Genomic DNA, 20,942 nt, shown 5'->3' with positions numbered 1-20,942 from the left:
GGCCGGGTGCGGTGGCTCATGCCTGTAATCCCAGCACTTTGGGAGGCTGAGACGGGTGGATCACGAGGTCAGGAGATCGAGATCATCCTGGCTAACACGGTGAAACCCCGTCTCTACTAAAAAATACAAAAAACTAGCCGGGCGAGGTGGCGGGCGCCTGTAGTCCCAGCTACTCGGGAGGCTGAGGCAGGAGAATGGGGTAAACCCGGGAGGCGGAGCTTGCAGTGAGCTGAGATCCGGCCACTGCACTCCAGCCCGGGAGACAGAGCGAGACTCCGTCTCAAAAAAAAAAAAAAAAAAAAATTTAAAAAGCCAAAATCTTATTGAAGTGGTGGTAATTTTTGGAAATGAGAATTTAGCTATAACAAAAACAATGGCCAGCATTAGTACATATTTATGGGCACCAAAACAGAATAAAAACATGATCATTAACTATATCTGCTTGGCTTTTTTGCTGATTTGTTTAATTTACCTTTAGTTTCCTCCTTGCATTGAATTTCCTCAGCTGCTCTACTGTTTCTGGAAGATGGATCTTGTAGGCATAACGATCCCGCTCCTATGTAAGATGAAAGATAATGAACATATATAACCGTTTACAAAAGTGCAGAAGCTTAATCTAAAACAAATAATAAAGCTAAAAGTCTTAAATAGAAAACTCAGATTGAATGTTAGATTGGAGATTTTATTCCATGATACTGGTAAGCAATCTGAAATGAGGGACATTAAGGTTAAACTGATAGTAATAAAATAATATTTCATTTTCAGCAATAAAGGGCTGAAATAATAGGTCACATAAATTTCATACATATGGCTAAAATAACAAATCGTAATTATTATAAAGGCATTGTTACTTTTTTTTTTTGAGACAGGGTTTTACTCTGTCGCCCAGGCTGGAGTGCAATGGCACAATCATACCTCACTGCAACCTTGAACCCCTGGGCTGAAAGTGATCCTCCCACCTCAGCCTCCTGAGTAGCTGGGATATAAGTGCACCATGCCTGGCTAATCTTTTTTGTTTTTTAATAGAGAAGGAGTATTGCTATGTTGCCCAGGTTGGTCTGAAACTCCTGAGCTCAAGCGATCCTTCCACCTCGGCCTCCGAGAATGCTGGGATTTACAGGTGTGAGGCACTGTGCCTGGCCTCAAGTTACCTTTGATGTATTTGCCAGGTAAAACAAGCATTTGAAAAATCAATTCCACAACTGATTCAGCGTTCTACATTGTCATGGACTATAACAATTACAGACTCTTCCAATTAGGACACACTTATTTTATTTTTTTGTTTGTTTTTTTTTTTTGAGACAGGGTCTTCCTCTGTTGCCCAGGCTGCAGTGTAATGGTCTCATCATAGCTCACTGCAAGCCAGGTGTGGTGGCTCACACCTGTAATCCCAGCACTTTGGGAGGCTGAGGCAGAAGACTATTGGAGCCTGGAAGGTTGAGGCTGTGGTGAGCTAGGATCTCACCACTGTACTGCAGCTTAGGTGACAGCATAAGACCCTGTTTCAAAAATAAATGAATCCCCCATTATTTATTTATATATTTTTAGAGACAGGGTCTCATTCTGTCACCCAGGCTGGAGTGCAGTGGTGAGATCCTGGCTCACCACTGCCTCAACCTCCCTGGCTCAGGCAATCCTCCCACCTCAGCCTCCCGAGTAGCTGGGACTACAGGCAAGTGCCACCATGCCTGGTTAAGTTTTGTATATTTTGTAGAGATGGGGTTTTGCCATGTTGCCCAGGCTGGTCTTGCACTCCTGGACTCACGTGGGTTCCTCCTACCTTGGCCTCCCAAAGTGCTGGGATTACAGATGTGAGCCACTGTGACTGGCCCGTCATGTATATTTTAAACCTCTTCTTACCCTTCTCCTCACTTTGGTCCTACTCTAATTTGCCAATGTATCTTGAGGATTCATATGCTATAAGTACTCATTAATTTCACAAATATTTCAAGAGCTGATTATATGCCATGCATTGTCCTATGCATTTGGCATACACAAGGAAAACCAACAAAGATTCCAGCCCTCATGTAGATCATATTCTAGTGCAAGAAGGTGAGAAAACACAAAAAGGTAAATTATAGAGTATGTCAAAAGTACTATGGAATAAGGCAAAAAAGTGAAGCAGGTAGGAGGGATTGGGTACATTGAAATTTAAAATAGGGTGGTTGGCTGGGTGTGGTGGCTCATGTCTGTAATCCCAGCACTTTGAGAGGCTGAGATGGGAGGATCACTTGAGGCCAGGAGTTCAAGATCTAGCAAGAACCGGTCTCTATGAAAAAATTAAAAAATTAGCCAGGTGTGGTGGCATGCACGTCATCCCAGCTACTCGGGAGGCTGAGGATTGCTTCAACCCATGAGGTCAGGGCTGCAGTGAGCCATGACTGCAACTGCACTCCAGCCTGGGCAACAGAGCATGACCTCATTTCTAAAAAACAAAAACAAATTGGGTGGTCAAAGTAGGCCCAATTGAGAAAGTGACATTTAGAAGAGGTGAGGGAGTGGTCTAGGCAGAGAAAATAACCAATGCAAAGGCCCAAGGGAGGGAGTATGTCTGGAATTTTCAAGAAGTAGCCAGGAGACTAATGTATGTGAAGTGATGTGAAGGGGTCAAGGAGAATAGTGGATCAGATCAGAGAGATGGCAAGGCTGGGGTAGGGCATGCGGGCCTTCGGCTTTTATTCTGAGTAGGAGAGGAAGCCAGTGGAGGGTCTTGAGCTAGAGTGACATGATCTGACTTTATTTTTATAGATTCTGGGGTTACACATGCAGGTTTGCTACATGGTTATATTGCATAATGGTAAGGTTTGGGCTTCTAGTGTACCCATCACTCAAATAGTGAACACTGTATTCAATAGGTAATTTTTCTTTTTTTCCCTCACTTTTACTCAACATAGTACAAGATGTCCAAGTCAGAGCAATTAGAGAACTAATAGGTAAATTTTCAACCCTCAACTTTTATTTTATCTTATTTTTTTAGGTGGAGTCTGGCTCTGTCGCCAGGCTGGAATGCAGTGGCACAGTCTCGGCTCACTACAACCTCCGCTTCCCAGGTTCAAGCGAATCTCCTGCCTCAGCCTCCCGAGCAGCTGGGACTACAGGTGCACACCACCACATCCAGCTAATTTTTGTATTTTTAGTAGAGACGGGGTTTCACCATGTTGGGCAGGATGGTCTTGATCTCTTGGCCTCCTGATCTGCCCACCTTGGACTCCCAAAGTGCTGGGATTACAGGCGTGAGCCACGGCGCCCAGCCTTCAACCCTCAACTTTAAAGAAACATTAGTGGCTGTGCCGAGAATAGATTGGAAGGAGATGAGGGTTTTTTTTTTAAAAAAAAAAAAAAAGCAGGAAGACCAGTCAGGAGGCTTTTGCAGTAATCCAGGTGAAAGATGATGGTGGATGAAACCAGTTGGAAATAATAAAAAGGGTGAAAGAGAGATAGACTCTGAATATATATTTTTTTGTTTTCTCCAAAAAGCTTTACTGAGGTATAATTACATACAATAAGCTGCAAATGTTTAAAATGTACAATTTGATAAGTTTTGACATATATTGACAACCATAAAACCATTACTGTGATCAAGATAATGAACACATCCATCATGCTCAAAAGTATCTTCATGCCCTTCTGTAGCCCCCATCCCCATTCCCAGTCAGCCACTGATCTACTTTCTGTCACTTAGTTTGCATTTTCTAGACTTTTATATAAATTGAATAATATAGTATGTGCTCATTATTGTCCAGCTTCTTTCATATAGCATAATGATTTTGAATCTATCCATGTTGTTGCATGTATCAATAGTTCATTCCTTTTTAACGCTGAGTGGTATTCCACTGTATGCATGTACCATAATTTATCCTTTCACTTGCTGACGGACCCTGAGTTGTCTCCATTTTTTGGCTATTACACATAAAGTTGCTATGAACATTAATGTCTTTGTATGAAGACGTGTTTCCTTTTTCTTATGTAAATACTAAGGAGTAGAATGGCTGGGCTATATGATAGGAGTATGTTTAACTTTTAAGAAACTGCCAAACTGTTTTCCAAAGTGGTTATACCATTTTACATTCCTACTAACAGTGTATCAGTTTCCATTGTTCTATATCTTTGTCAACACTTGGTATGGTCAGTCTTTTTTATTTTAGCCACTCCAATACATGTGTACAGGTATCTCATTGTGGCATTAATTTGCATTTCCCTAATGACTAATGATGAACATCTTTGCCTGTGCTTATCTGCCATCTATATATGTTCTATGTTGAAGTATCTGTTCAAATCTTTTCTCATTTTGAATTGGGTTGTTTGTATGTTTTCTCATTATTGAGTTCTGAGGATTCTTTACATATTGCAAATATGTTTAAGTTTACTACATATCTGACTGTGAACTCTATTTTTAGCAAACACCTTTTTTGCTCACCATTCACTAAGGTGATGTGGAAAGACGGGTAAGGACAGAGTCAAAATGTATTTTTTTAAATAAAATTATGCTTCAATTATGATATAAATTATTTTCTAAGCTAGTAAAATCACAAGATTAAAAAAAAAAGTCTGTTATCTCTTGTCTTTTTTTTTTTTTTTTTTTTTTTTTTGAGACAGAGACTCACTCTTGTTGCCCAGGCTGGAGTGCAGTGGCATGATCTTGGCTCACAGCAACCTCTGTGTTCTTGGTTCAAGGTATTCTCATGCCTCAGCCTCCCAAGTAGCTGGGATTACAGGCATGTGCTACCACACCCAGCTAATTTTTGTATTTTTAGTAGAGATGGAATTTTACCATGTTGGCCAGGCTGTTTTTTCTGAATTAAATAGTATCTCCTGACACTAATAATAATAATATAACATGAATTCAGAAAAAATTCAATAGTAATGTGCCTTGCACTTTAATGAAGTACATGATTCATAGTCCCTTGTGCATATAAGATTTGGAAAATACGTGTAATTGGTGTGTTCATTTCCCAAAATTCAAATTGATTAGCCTGATATAAATATCCTATTTCACTTTTTTTTCTTTTTGAGGCGGAGTCTCGCTCTGTCGCCCGGGCTGGAGTGCAGTGGCCGGATCTCAGCTCACTGCAAGCTCCGCCTCCCGGGTTTACGCCATTCTCCTGCCTCGGCCTCCAGAGTAGCTGGGACTACAGGCGCCCGCCACTTCGCCTGGCTAGTTTTTTGTATTTTTTAGTAGAGACGGGGTTTCACCGTGTTAGCCAGGATGGTCTCGATCTCCTGACCTCGTGATCCACCCGTCTTGGCCTCCCAAAGTGCTGGGATTACAGGCTTGAGCCACCGTGGCCGGCTTCACTTTTTTTTTTAAATGACAATATACTTTACAGTCTATATATTAAGGCTACAGAGGGTGTGAGAAGAGCTCAACCATCTGTGAGGAAAATATACTCTTAGATGCTCTACTTTTGTTGGAATAAATACTCACACCAAGTATCATTAATTCAGAGAGATAAAGGTGTTAAATAGATATCATTTAACAGTCATAAGACATTAACATATTCCTTGGTCTAATACTCAAATTCTTTTTTGATGTGAAATAAGTGAACAGAACCTTCTTTGGTAGTCTTATCAAAGAAATAATTCCTGTTTTATTTAATTAAAAATTTTTACTTTTTTTTTTTTTGAGACAGAGTCTCGCTCTTTCACCCAGGCTGGAGTGCAGTGGCACAATCTCGGCTCACTGCAAACTCCACCTCCTGGGTTCACGCCATTCTCCTGCCTCAGTTTCCCGAGTAGCTGGGACTACAGACGCCCACCACCATGCCCTGCTAATTTTTTTTTTGTATTTTTAGTAGAGATGGGGGTTTCACCATGTTAGCCAGGATGGTCTCGATTTCCTGACCTCACGATCAGTCTGCCTCGGCCTCCCAAAGTGCTGGAATTACAGGCATGAGCCACCGTGCCCGGCCTAAAAAAGCTTTACTTTTATTTATTTTTCATGTTATACATTTTTTTTATTATTATTATACTTTAAGTTCTAGGGTACATGTGCACAACGTGCAGGTTTGTTACATAAGTATACATGTGTCATGTTGGTGTGCGGCACCCATTAACTTGTCATTTACATTAGGTATAGCTCCTAATGCCATCCCTCCCCCGCCCCACCCCATGACAGGTGCTGGTGAGTGATGTTCTCCACCCTGTGTCAAAGTGTTCTCATTGTTCAATTCCCACCTGTGAGTGAGAAAATGTGGTGTTTGGCTTTCTGTCCTTGCGATAGTTTGCTCAGAATGATGGTTTCCAGCTTCATCCATGTCCTACAAAGGACATGAACTCATCCTTTTTTATGGCTGCATAGTATTCCATGGTATATATGTGCCACATTTTCTTAATCCAGTCTATCATTGATGGACATCTGGGTTGGTTCCAAGTCTTTGCTATTGTGAATAGTGCCACAATAAACATACGTGTGCATGTGTCTTTATAGCAGCATGATTTATAATCCTTTGGGTATATCCCCAGTAACGGGATGGCTGGGTCAAACGGTATTTCTAGTTATAGATCCTTGAGGAATTGCCACACTGCCTTCCACAATGGTTGAACTAGTTTACAGTCTCACCAACAGTGTAAAAGTGTTCCTATTTCTCCACATCCTCTCCAGCACCTGTTGTTTCTTGACTTTTTAATGATTGCCATTATAACTGGTGTGAGATGGTATCTCATTGTGGTTTTGATTTGCACTTCTCTGATGGTTAGGGATGATGAGCATTTTTTCATGTATCTGTTGGCTGCATAGATGTCTTCTTTTGAGAAGTGTCTGTTCATATCCTTCACCCACTTTTTTAAGGGGTTGCTTGATTTTTTCTTGTAAATTTGTTTGAGTTATTGGTAGATTCTGGATATTAGCTCTTTGTCAGAGATGGGTAGATTGTAAAACTTTTCTCCCATTCTGTAGGTTGCCTGTTCACTCTGATGGTGGTTTCTTTTGCTGTGCAGAAGCTCTTTAGTTTAATTAGATCCCATTTCTCAATTTTGGCTTTTGTTGCCATTACTTTTGGTGTTTTAGTCATGAAGTCCTTGCCCATCCCTAGGTCCTGAATAGTACTGCCTAGGTTTTCTTCTAGGGTTTTTATGGTTTTAGGTCTAACATTTAAGTCTTTAATCCATCCTGAATTAATTTTTGTATAAGGTGTAAGGAAGGGATCCAGTTTCAGCTTTCTACATATGGCTAGCCAGTTTTCCCAGCACCATTTATTAAATAGGGAATCCTTTCCCCATTTCTTGTTTTTGTCAGGTTTGTCAAAGATCAGATGGTTGGATATGTGTGGTATTATTTCTGAGGGCTCTGTTCTTTTTCCATTGGTCTATATCTCTGTTTTGATATGAGTACCATGCTGTTTTGGTTACCGTAGCCTTGTAGTATAGTTTGAAGTCAGGTAGTGTGGTGCCTCCAGCTTTGTTCTTTTGGCTTAGGATTGTCTTGGCAATACAGGCTCTTTTTTGGTTCCATATGAACTTTAAAGTAGTGTTTTCCAATTCTGTGAAGAAAGTCATTGGTAGCTTGATGGGGATGGCATTGAATCTATAAATTACCTTGGGCAGTATGGCCATTTTCACGATATTGATTCTTCCTATCCATGAGCATGGAATATTCTTCCATTTGTTTGTGTCCTCTTTTATTTCGTTGAGCAGTGGTTTGTAGTTCTCCTTAAAAAGATCCTTCACATCCCTTGTAAGTTGGATTCCTAGGAATTTTGTTCTCTTTGAAGCTATTGTGAATGGGAGTTCACTCATGATTTGGCTCTCTGTTTGTCTGTTATTGGTGTATAGGAATGCTTGTGATGTTTGCACATTGACTTTGTATCCTGACACTTTGCTGAAGTTGCTTATCAGCTTAAGGAGATTTGGGGCTGAGACGATGGGGTTTTCTAAATATACAATCATGTCATCTACAAACAAGGACAATTTGACTTCCTCTTTTCCTAAATGAATACCCTTTATTTCTTTCTCCTGCCTGATTGCCCTGGCCAGAACTTCCAACACTATGTTGAATAGGAATGGTGAGGGAGGGCATCCTTGTCTTGTGTCAGTTTTCAAAGGGAATGCTTCAGTTTTTGCCCATTCAGTATGATATTGGCTGTGGGTTTGTCATAAATAGCTCTGATTATTTTGAGATACGTCCCATCAATACCTAGTTTATTGAGAGTTTTTAGTATGAAGGGCTGTTGAATTTTGTCGAAGGCCTTTTCTGCATCTATTGAGATAATCATGTGGTTTTTGTCTTTGGTTCTGTTTAAATGATGGATTACGTTTATTGATTTGTGTATGATGAACCAGCCTTGCATCCCAGGCATGAAGCTGACTTGATTGTGGTGGACAAGCTTTTTGATGTGCTGCTGGTGTTGGATTTGGTTTGCCAGTATTTTATTGAGGATTTTTGCATCAACATTCATCAGGGATATTGGTCTAAAATTCTCTTTTTTTGTTGTGTCTCTGCCAGGCTTTGGTATCAGGATGATGCTGGCGTCATAAAATGAGTTAGGGAGGATTCCCTCTTTTTCTATTGATTGGAATAGTTTCAGAAGGAATGGTACCAGCTCCTCTTTGTACCTCTGGTAGAATTCGGCTGTGAATCCGTCTGGTCCTGGACTTGTTTTTGGTTGGTAGGCTATTAATTATTGCCTCAATTTCACAGCCTGTTATTGGTCTATTCAGGGATTCAACTTCTTCCTGGTTTAGTCTTGGGAGGGTGTATGTGCCCAGGAATTTATCCAGTTCTTCTAGATTTTCTAGTTTATTTGTGTAGAGGTGTTTATAGTATTCTCTGATGGTAGTTTGTATTTCTGTGGGATTTGTGGTGATATCCCCTTTTATCATTTTTTATTGCGTCTATTTGATTCTTCTCTCTTTTCTTCATTAGTCTTGCACGCAGTCTATGAATTTTGTTGATCTTTTAAAAAAGCCAGCTCCTGGATTCACTGATGTTTTGAAGGGTTTTTTTGTGTCTCTATCTCCTTCAGTTCTGCTCTGATCTTAGTTATTTCTTGCCTTCTGCTAGCTTTTGAATGTGTTTGCTCCTGATTCTCTAGTTCTTTTAATTGTGATGCTAGGGTGTCAATTTTAGATCTTTCTTGCTTTCTCTTTTGGGCATTTAGTGCTATAAATTTCCCTCTACACACTGCTTTAAATGTGTCCCAGAGATTCTGGTATGTTGTGTCTTTGTTCTCATTGGTTTCAAAAAACATCTTTATTTCTGCCTTCATTTCGTTATTTACCCAGTAGTCATTCAGGAGCAGGTTGTTCAGTTTCCATGTAGTTGAGCGGTTTGGAGTGAGTTTCTTAATCCTGAGTTCTAGTTTGATTGCATTGGTCTGAGAGACAGTTATATTCTTTTACATTTGCTGAGGAGTGCTTTACTTCCAACTATGTGGTCAATTTTGGAATAAGTGTGATGTGGTGCTGAGAAGAATGTATATTCTGTTGATTTGGGGTGGACAGTTCTGTAGATGTCTATTTGGTCTGCTTGGTACAGAGCTGAGTTCAATTCTTGGATATCTTTGTTAACTTTGTCTTGTTGATCTGTCTGATATTGACAGTGGGGTGTTAAAGTCTCCCATTATTATTGTGTGGGAGTCTGAGTCTCTTTGTAGTTCTCTAAGGACTTGCTTTATGAATCTGGGTGCTCCCGTATTGGGTACATATATATTTAGGATAGTTAGCACTTCTTGTTCAATTGATCCCTTTACCATTATGTAACAGCCTTCTTTGTCTCTTTTGATCTTTGTTGGTTTAAAGTCTGTTTTATTAGAGACTAGGATTGCAACCCTTGCTTTTGTTTGTTTTCCATTTGCTTGGTAGATCTTCCTCCATCCCTTTATTTTGAGCCTATGTGTGTCTCTGCATGTGAGATGTGTCTCCTGAATACATCACACTGATGGGTCTTGACTCTTCATCCAATTTGCCAGTCTGTGTCTTTTAACTGGGGCATTTAGCCCATTTACATTTAAGGTTAATATTGTTATGTGTGAATCTGATCCTGTCATTATGATGTTAGCTGGTTATTTTGCTCGTTAGTTGATGCAGTTGCTTCCTAGTATCGATGGTCTTTACAATTTGGCATGCTTTTGCAGTGGCTGTGAACTTTAAAAAATTATATAGCTGGAACTATAGGTGCACGGCATCATGCCTGGTTTTTGTTTTTTGTTTTTTGTTTTTTTTCTGACACAAAGCAATGGTATTATGACTTTGGGTAGCCTTCATTACAAAGTTTTTCTTTATGTTATTTCCTTTTTTTTTTCTTTTTGTGGAGACGGGGTATTGCTCTTATCTCCCAGAGTGGAGTACAGTGGCATGGTTGTAGCTCACTGCAGCCTTTCACTCCTGGGCTCAAGTAATCCTCCCACCTTACTCTAATTACTTACTCAGCCTCCCAGGTAGCTGGGACTGTAGGCTCAAGCCACTGCAACCAGTATCATTTTATTTCTTCAACTTGCAAGTTATCCAGGAGGTTTTCATCTTTAAATTTCAACCATTCTAAAAAAATCCCTCTTACATCCACAGTAATGATTTACAAATACACATGGACAAATACTGAAATATAACATAAGCCTGCTCATACCAGCTGAATAACATTCTAATTGAGTTTTTCCATCTTCAGATAACATAAGTAGCGAAGTTAAACTGTTGTTTAGACATGGCATGTGATACTCAGCTCAAAGAGCCGTCTTAAACTTTTTCCTTTAAGTTTACTGACTTTTTTTTTGTCTTTTTCACGCTAGAAATTTATTATGCATCAAGCTCAAATTACTTAGAACAAGAACTATAATCATTGGTAGGAACAAAATAAATACGCTATTAGCCAAGATAAGCTTTGAAAGTCACTGTAAGTAGGTACTGTATAATGTTAAAACTATCTTCTAAAAGATTTGAAAAATGACTAAAATGGCTGCCATTTTCATTGTTATTTGGCATTTAAACTAGCTTTGAATGAACAAAAGATCCCTGTTATGGAGAAACTGAGAAAAGTAAAGGAGAAATAGGAATTACCTCTAAACTGTTCATTATATATCTGGGAGGGCAAAACAAACAAACAAAAAACAAAACAAAACAAAGAAAGTATCTAAAAATTATTCGCTACTCTTTTCTGGGGGAAATCAGGAATAACTAGCTCCTGAGTCGCTGGGACTACAGGTGCGCACCACCAAGCTTGGTTAATTTTTTATTTTTATTTTTGTAGAGATGGGATTTCCCTATGTTGTCCAGGCTGAGAAGTAATATTCTTAAGGAGAATCAAGATCCACTGAAATCTCAAAATTGTCCTGTAATACTATTCCATGTCATCGCCTTAAGATACATTATTAATCTACTTTTAAAATATTTTATTGTTTTGCATAATATGAGGAAGTAGCATGGTATAATAAAATGAACATTCATTCATTGATTAAATCACTAATATTCATTGAGCACCTACTGCATGCCAGATACATTCTAGGTGCTAGACAGAAGTGAACCAAGAGCCAAAAATCCCTACACTTACGCAGCTTATATTTTATGAGGTAGACAGACAATAAACATATAAGTAACATATGGGTATGTCTTAGGGTGACAGATGCTATAGAGAAAAATAAGGCAGGAGAAGGGGGATAGTGAATACTGGTGGCATTCCTTCCCCTACATTTTAAATAGGGTAGTCAGGAAAGGTCTTACTAAGAAGCTGATACCTAAGCTAAGACCTGAAGATGGTGAGGGAACAAGCCATGATATCTGAGGGAAGAGTATTCTAGGGAAGGGTCATGCAAAGGTGCTGAGGTGAAATGTGCCTGCAGTCTGAAGAACAGCAAGGAGGCCGATATGATGGGAATGGAGTAAGAAGGGAGAGTAGGAAGGGGTGAAATGAGTCAAGTGTCAGGAAGCCAAACTGTATAGAGAATTAAGAAAGAATACCTAGAGGGAGAGGCCTGGATTCTGGAGTCACTGTTGTACAGACAGCATTTAAAGCCATCAAAACTAGATGAGCTCTTCAAGGGCAGGGAGCGTAGATGGATGTGATATTGTGAAATATAGATTTGGTCTACAACTCCGTTTCCTGGAATGCAATTCCTAAAATCCTTAGAATGGTGTAAGGGCTATCTTTTTGTATGCTAATAATTAACTGATGGCTGGCAGCCCCTAGGCAGTTGCAGGAGGAGGGCTGGTCACAGGAAAGACCAAGGAGGGATGAGAGGGTTGGGACTTTTGGCCCCACCCCCAACATCCAGGGAGGGGAGAGGGGCTGAAGGTTGAGTTGACCACCAATGGCCAATGGTAATGAAGCCTCCGTAGAAACCCAAAAGGACAGGGTTCAGGGAGTTTCCGGATAGCTGCACACATGGAGGTTCCTGGAGGGCAGTGTATCCACAGAGGGCATGGAAGCTTCCCACTTCACCCCTACACCTCCATCAATGCATCTCTTCATCTGTATCCTTTGTAATTTTCTTTATAACACAATGGTTAAAGTGTTTCCCTGACTTCTGTGAGCTGATCTAACAAATTAATGGAACTCAAAGAGCAGGTGTAGGATCTCTGATTTGTAGCCAGTCAGTCTGACGTTCTGGAGGCCTGGACTTGTGACTGGTGTCTGGAAGGGTGGGAAGGGGGAGGCCTTGGGGACCAAGCCCTCAATCTGTGGGATGTGATACTATAGTGTCAGAATTGAATTAGGGAATACCCAGCAGCAGGGCTGATTACGTGCTTCTTAATGGGGAGAAATCCCCACACATTTGGTGAAAGAAGTCTTGTGTGTTGATTGTTGTTGCTGTGTGGTGTGAGAACAGAGGAAAACAGTTCTGAGTTTTTCCACCTTCAGTTAGTGTCAGTGAAGTAGGGTTTGCTACAACGGCCCTGGCTCACAGAAATATGTGGTTTGGGAAGAGAAAGAATGAAAGGGTGGGAGATGAGGAACCTTTGACTCCTGGGTAGACTACGTGATCTTCCATGGTTTGGAGCTGCAACTGTGCTGCAATCAATTACTAAAGGTAAAAGTTACCAGTGGAATTTAGAGATGGATCCAACTCAGGGAGTTGGTTCACTGGATGCATAAGGATATGCAAACTAGAAAGAAAAAGGTGAAATATTCAATCCCTTGGTGGTGGTTGTCTGTAATAGCTGAACGGAAATGAAACAAATGCTGGATGAGGCCTTGATGCTAGAACAAGCTCAGCTTTCAGTCTGTCTGAGCCCAGGCCACTAGTCTCCAAGCTGACCCCCAAAGGAAAAATTATACAGGGATGACAGTACCTCTCCTACCTGTGGTTACCATGACGGTAGTTCATGTGAGAGAAGGGCAAAACCAAGAAACTATTGAAACCAGAGGGTACAGTGTGAGGAAATTGTCTCATTTCATAGATTGGTATAATCAGTTTACTGAAAATCCTTTATTAAAATGGACTGTGAGAGCACTTTCTTTGGTTTTAAATGCCGCAGAGTGGACAGGTATGTTTGGGTTGATGCAGGACCCACAGCTCACTATTGAACAATAACAATGGGTATAATGTGATTCGTACGCAGAGGAAGTTATTCCTGAGGGAACAGTCAGCCTAGTGAATGGAATAAAAGCCACTGTAAGGTCTGTACACCCTGAGAAGGTAGAGACTGTCCAACTCTACCTATAAATGCCAAATGGAGTACCCCAGGTGAAGCAGCTCATTTGGTTCCTATGCAGGCCATGTGGGACTGGCCTTATGATGACTGGGATATTTACTCACTGAATACATCCATTGCTCTGGTTGTAGTAAATGCTATGGCTAAGGGAGCCTCTTTTGTATGGGCACCAATGAAAACATGACTGTAATTAACAAAAGACTGGGGAAAGGCAGAGGGGAGAGTCACAGGACTCATCCCAGGAAGGTGGAAAGTTTAAATGGTTATTAAGAAATAAGGTGAATGAAGAAACATTGATTGGGTGAAACTAAGAAAAAACAAAGAGGAGAATCATGGGACTCATCCCAGCAGGGTGGAATCTTTAGAGGGCTATTAAGAAATGGGAAGAATAGGGCCGGATGCAGTGGCTTACACCTGTAATCCCAGCACTTTGGGAGGCTGAGACAGGTGGATCACCTACGGTCAGGAGGTTGAGACCATCCTGGCAAACATAGTGGAACCCCGTCTCTACTGAAAATACAAAAAAATTAGCCAGGCATGGGGGTGGGCACCTGTAATCCCAGCTACTAGGGAAGCTGAGGCAGGAGAATTGCTTGAACCTGGGAGGCAGAGGTTGCAGTGAGCTGAGATTGCACCACTGTACTCCAGCCTGGGTGACAGGGCAAGACTCTCGTCTCAAAAAATAAATAAATAAATAAATAAATAAATAAATAAATAAATAAATAAAAAGAAATGGGATGAATAAAGTGGAAATCGATGGGGTTAAAACAAAGATCTCAATATAATACTATCAAAGGTTGGTAGGGAGCCTCTGCTGTTCTCCCAATGTTAAGGGGTTCCAAACAGGTTTGCTGTATTCACCCCAGTTTGGAGAAATTGAAAAAGTCAGAAGGCAGAGATTACAGTGAGAAAGCTGACCAACAATTACTTGGGGTAATGTTGAGGCAAGTTAATCAAGACAAAGATTGACAAAAGGAGCAAGGTCCCTCGGCTCAACCCGCTGTTGGGGACTCAATGCTTTTTTTTTTTAAAAAAAAAAAAAAAAAAAAGAAAAGCGTAAAAGTAAGGGTTGATAGGAGTATGAGATTTGGAATGTTTAAACAGGATATACATAAATAAGTTATGTCTCCTTTACCTAAACATTTTATGGAACTGGATAACTATGACTGGGTGGGGAACACTTCCCCTATTCAGTATTGTAAAACAGAAGAAATATAAATCTGCACTTCAAGCAAATATTAATTGGACATGCTAACTAGGCACCAGTAAGATTGCTTGAGCTCACACAGTGTGGAGCAGAGAAGCTGGAGTGCTAGTAGGGACAAATTCTCCATCAGCTCGCCCTTTGCAGGGTGTTTACTGGGGCTTATGGCCCAAGTCTGTGAGCATCTCCCAGTGACAACTACTGGGAGTTTGCACTAGAGAATTTCCACTTGGGGGCATTTACTACCTTGCTATGTAACAAGCATTAATGTGACATTAACTGAAACTACCCCTGTGACTGAAGGACATAAAATGCCATCTTGACACTTGAAATACCCATGCTTTCTCACATGATGTCAGAGAAACATTCAAATGGGATGGCAGTGCCCAGAATAGTTCCATAATAAAATGAAAATGGTTTATACAGGAGCATCCTCCCTGGGAAGTGCAAGGAGGAAATACTCTCAAGCAGGGAGCCTCTTTTTCCCTAGGATTGACTCTGGAACTGTGTGAGGAACTGCGGGATTCTACTGACCCTTGGACGGGGCCCCGTGAACAGCTCTCAACTGACCAACAAAGAGCTGCCTGGTGTGTGGATGATAGTTCCAAGGTGAACAATCCTGTTTGGAAGGATGCCACTCTTGATCAGAGAAGGTAAGATCAAATTAGCTTGGTGGCTGAATTGCATTCTGAAGAAATGAACAATAGCAAAAGCTCCCATGTTTGGTTTTTTACTGACTCATGGACAGTCACCAGTGGCCTTGTCACAAGATCAAGCAGAAGGGCAGTGGAAACCTGGTCTATTTATTAAACGGATGCCCACATGGAGAATGGCCCTATGGAAATTTGAGGAGTGCAATAAGTAGAATATGTCGATGCCCATCAGAAGAGCCTCTTTCTGGGGTCGGATTGACATTGATTGACACTGACAAGCAGAGAACCCTGCGTGCTCCCTTGAAGTGGCTACCTGGGTCCATGAAATGAGTGGATAAACGGGTACTGCAACAGTGCAGAGATGGCCTGCATCTAGACAGGTTTCTTTTGCACCATCTCAGGCACAAAATGCCAGTAAGAACTGTTCTGTCTGCCAGCAAAAGAGACAGACACTGCTCATGGCTGTGGGGCAGATTTCCTGGTGGGAAAGCCCTGAACAAGCTGGCCAAGTGAGGCTGATTCTGGTAGCCCTGGGAGGCCACAAATGGGTTTTGACAGGAGTGGACACTGATTCTGGACTGGGCTTTGCTTGCCCGGTGGAAGATGTGAATTATGAGAATGCCATAAAAAAGCCAGGACAGAAGATATTGCACAGATTTGGAGAGCTGAACACCATTTCTTCAGGCCACAGAACATACAGTACAGCCCATAATGTTCCAGCAGTGGGCAGAGATATTCTTCTCAGAGTAACAGTCTGATAGAGACTAAAATGGGCAGTAAAAACATTGGTTGTCTAAATCAGGGGGAGATGAAAGCAAGAAGGGCTGGCTTATTTGCCTTTACCAGTGTGTACTCACACTTAACATGAGTGGGGCTAAAGGAGTGTCCCCACTAGATATTCTTTTGTTTTTCTGATTGATCTGGGAAAGAGAGGGTGGTGGAGGATGCTGGTATGACTATGCAATTCTTGACAAGAGGGGAGTATGCTGATATAATGACTATACTTTTTTTCTTTCCTTCTTTTCCATATTACCTAAACTCCCCCCGCCCCTCCCTATGCAGTGGTTCTAGGACCAGAGCCATAACTACCAGTGTTAGAACCAGGGATGATTCCTGAACAAGAAATTGTAACTATGTTTTTAAACCTCGTGTCAGAATTCCTAAGGACCTGATGGGGGTGAGTTGTGCAAAATGGGTTAATCGTGAATGCGGCTATATTGCCTGGTGGTAAAAACGGTCCATTAAATTGGCACCTATGTAACCTTAGTCTCCCTGCATGGGAGTGGACTAAGGAGGAGGTAATTACTAGACTAATATTGCTGCCTGCCATCTAGACCAGCACCATGTTGATTCTAATGTTTCTTCCAAAGGTTATTAATAAAGTGAGGAAAAAAAATTAACAGCTGAGAGTAAAGGAATAAATAAATAGGTTATGAATTCAGGGAAGTCCATTATTACATTACATTAACACCCTGAAAGAGACTCAAAGCAAGAAAGGTTACTGTCTCTTAGCTCAATGATATCAGGTTTCTGAAAGGGTGAAACCAAGACCATTCCTACTTTTAGAACCTGACAAGATCAATGGAAAGCCTGCGAACCTGAGTGGCCTCATGCTGGAAGACCTATTCACACATTATGATGCTGGACTGAACTAATTATTAATGCTTGACGGAGATTCCAGTAATGTGGCAGTGTCTTTTGAGTTATATATTCTTTTATATTTCTTTTGTTTGTTTGTTTGTTTGAGACAGAGTTTCGCTCTTGTAGCCCAGGCTGGAGTGCAATGGCGTGATCTTGGTTCACTGCAACCTCTGCCTCCCGGGTTCCAGCAGTTCTCCTGCCTCAGCCTCCCAAGTAGCTGGGATTACAGGCACCCGCCACCACACCCAGCTAATTTATGTATTTTTCGTAGAGATGGGGTTTCACCATGTTGGCCTATATTCTTTTAATGTAAGGAATCCGGGTTTGAAGACCAGAGGTATACTGTGAAATATATATTTGGTCCTCTAGCTCATTTCCTGGCATACAACTCCTAAAATCCTCAGAAACTCCAAAGATGTCTGATGGCTGGCAGCCTCTAGGCAGCTTCAGGATGGGGTCACAAAGACCCAGGCAGGATTAGAGGGTTGGGACTTTCAGCCCTATCCCTCAATCTCTGGAGAGGGGAGAGGTACCGGAGATTAAGTTATCACCAATGGCCGATGGTTTAATCAATCATGCCTATAGTAATAAAGCCTCCATCAAACCCCAAAAGGACAGAATTTGGGGAGCTTTTGAATAGCTGTACGCATGGAGGTTCCTGGAAGGTATTGTGCCTGAGGCAGGGTATGGAAGCTCTGCTCCCCTCCTCTCCTATAACTTGTCCTATGCATCTCTGTATTTATATTCTTTGTAATATCCCTTGTAACAAACTGGTAAACATAAGTAAATGTTTCCCTGAGTTCTGTGAGCTGCTGTAGCAAATTAACCAACCCCAGAGAAGAAGAGGCTGTGGTGTCCGCAATTTGTAGTTGGTTGGCAGAAGTTTCAGTGGCCTGGACTTACGACTGGTGTCTGAAGAGGTGAGGGTTGTGGGACTGAGCCCTCAATCTGTGGGATCTGATGCTATCTCCAGGTAGATAGTGTTTGAATTTAGTTGGGAGGACACCCAGCTGCAGACTGCTGCAGAGTTGATTGCTTGCTTGTTGGTGGGGAGAAATCTCCACACCTCGGGTCACGGAAGTCTTCTGTATTGATTGTTGCTGTGTGGTGTGAGAGTAGTTTGAGTTTTTTCAGTTTCAATAGAGAAAAAGAGGAGGAGCAAGGATGGAGGCCTATGGCATTCCAGTGTGAAGAGGTGGGAGAGGGGAGATGAGGAAGAATCAGCAGGATCTGAGAAGGAGCAGCCAGAGAGGTAGAAGGACAACCAAGAGAGCAGGTGTCCCAGAAGCCCAGAGAAGACAGTGTTTCAGAAGGATGGATGCCAAATGTTGCTGACAGGCCAAGAACAAGCCCTGGGATTTGAACATTGGACTTAGCAATATGAAGGTCAGTAGTGACTTGACAAGAGCTGTTTTAGTGCAATAAGTAAGATTGTGATATTGACTAGACTGGGTTCATGGGAAAGGAATGGGAAATTGGACAATGTGAGTAGTCTATACAACTCTTTTCAGGAATTGCTGTCAAGGGAGGCAAAGAATAGGGGCAAAAGCTGGAAGGGGTTGTAGGGTCAGGAGAAGGCATATGTCTATATTAAGTGTGTGTATAATACAAATAAACTATAGCATGTTAAATCTGACAGAGAGAGAACTCTGATGATGCAGGAAGGGAGGAAGTTGTTGGGTCAATGTGGTCAAATAAAAAGGGATAGGATCTAGTGGACAGATGAAAGGGTAGTGGCAGGCTGAATTAGAATCCTGGTTCCACCACTGACTTCTGTGACTTGGTGCAAGTTCTCTCTCTCTTTTTTTTTTTTTTTGGAGACGGAGTCTCGCTCTGTCACCCAGGCTGAAGTATAGTGGCACGATCTTGGCTCACTGCAACCTCCGCCTCCCGGGTTCAAGTGATTCTCCTGCTTCAGCCCCCCGAGTAGCTGGGGCTACAGGTGTCCGCCACCACACTCGGCAACTTTTGTATTTTTAGTAGAGATGGGGTTTCACCATATTGGCCAGGCTGGTCTCAAACTCCTGACCTTGTTATCCGCTGGCCTCGGCCTCCCAAAGTGCTGGGATTACAGGCATAAGCCACCGTGCCCGGCCAACTTGGCGCAAATTCTTAACCTCTCCAAGCATTAGTTTTCTAACCTCTAAAGTGAAAACTGCCTGGAATTATTGGGCTGTATAATGTCTTAATCAAAAAGTACTGTTTCATTGCTGTCCCAAGTTATAATTTTCCTTAATACTCACTGGCAAGATCGGACATAAAAGGAACTTTTAAAATCTGCCTTTTGGCTGGGCACAGTGGTTCATGCTTGTAATCCCAGCACTTTGGGAGGCTGAGGTGGGCAGATCGCTTGAGTCCAGGAGTTTGAGACAAGCCTGGGCAACATGGTGAAACCCCATCTCTACAAAAAATACAAAAATTAGCCAGGTGTGGTGCTGCATGCCTGTGGTCCCAGCTACTGGGGAGGTTAAAGTGGGAGGATCGCTTGAGCCCAAGAGCAGAGGTTGCAGTGAGTAGAGATGGTGCCACTGTACTACAGCCTGGGCGATGTTGTCAGACCTTGTCTAAAAAAGAAAAAAAAAAACTGCCGTTTTCCTAACACAGTAAATTCATATCTAGTATCTACTGAAAAATAGTTAATGCTATAAAACACACAGTCACACCCAAAATAAAGATAATTGGTTTATTATAACATGGTATTATTTCAGTTGTTGATGTTGCATATCTTTGGAACACATGTTGGCAGAGAACAGAGGCCTTCCCCTGATATATTCTGTCTTAATCCAGTTTTTTACCTCTGATAGCTGCATGACACTCAAATGGTATGTCTTCTATTCAGATGTTCACAGATGATATGCAGGAACAGCAAACAAGATGAAAAAACTAATGAAAACTGCTCAGGAAAAAGAAAAGGTAAAAAGGACCATCTCACAGAGCAATGCATTCCTGTCACTGGAAGTGTTCAGACAAAGTGTAGAAGGTGACCTGTGAATGCTCATGTACCTTAAGCCATGGGTGATTCAATGCTTCATAAACAGTGATCCTTTCAGCTGGATCCAGCATCAGCATGCGACGTACTAGGTCTTTGGCACTTTCAGAGATATGGCTCCACTGCCTTGGATTCATCTGAGGAGGAGGAAAGGAAAACTATATAGTTACCTTAAGTGAGACATTAACATTCACTATAATTTAATATTCCTATACTGTTTCAATGTGAATAAAATTCTGAGAGCAAAGAGCAGAAATTTGATTCTAAAGCCTTGCATTCTAAGGAAGAAAAGGACAAATGCAATTCTTCTGTTGTTCTTTACTATGTAAGAATTTGTGCAGGCCGGGCGCGGTGGCTCAAGCCTGTAATCCCAGCACTTTGGGAGGCCGAGACGGGCGGATCACAAGGTCAGGAGATCGAGACCATCCTGGCTAACACGGTGAAACCCCGTCTCTACTAAAATACAAAAAATTAGCTGGGCGTGTTGGCGGGCGCCTGTAGTCCCAGCTACTGGGGAGGCTGAGGCAGGAGAATGGCGTGAACCCAGGAGGCGGAGCTTGCAGTGAGCTGAGATCCGGCCACTGCACTCCAGCCTGGGCGACAGAGCGAGACTCCGTCTCAAAAAAAAAAAGTTTAAGAGAAATGTAGACATTTAATATACCTGTGAGAATTATTTAAATATTAATACTTGATAAGGCAGACAACTGAAATACTAAAAACTAAAATTAGATTCTACATGTATAAATGCAGTTGAAAATGTTTTAAGAGAATTTCAGTTCATAAATGGAGCCGTACATGATTAATCAAAATGGTGCTTAAAAATGATCAGATTTAGGCTGGGCATGGTGGCTCTCGCCTGTAATCTTTTTTTTTTTTT

The 20,942-nt window shown here is 41.6% G+C and overlaps 1 protein-coding gene across 5 annotated transcripts in view; it reads right to left on the bottom strand.

Moving 5' to 3' along the window:
* The window catches only part of CASK (calcium/calmodulin dependent serine protein kinase), a 408,963-nt gene that overhangs the window by 123,000 nt on the left and 265,021 nt on the right, over positions 1–20,942 (bottom strand). For all 5 annotated transcript variants that reach the window (XM_023202786.2, XM_023202787.2, XM_023202789.2 and 2 more), the window contains 2 exons: positions 20,080–20,202; positions 473–556 (listed from right to left, as the gene is read on the bottom strand). In XM_023202786.2, the coding sequence (XP_023058554.1) occupies positions 473–556; positions 20,080–20,202 (207 nt within the window). The remainder of the gene's footprint in view (positions 1–472; positions 557–20,079; positions 20,203–20,942) is intronic.

Source organism: Piliocolobus tephrosceles, chromosome 12 (assembly GCF_002776525.5).
Source record: "Piliocolobus tephrosceles isolate RC106 chromosome 12, ASM277652v3, whole genome shotgun sequence".
Lineage (NCBI taxonomy): Eukaryota > Metazoa > Chordata > Mammalia > Primates > Cercopithecidae > Piliocolobus > Piliocolobus tephrosceles.
The sequence above is the reverse complement of the archived record's forward strand: the minus strand, read 5'-3'. Positions and strand labels throughout refer to the sequence as shown.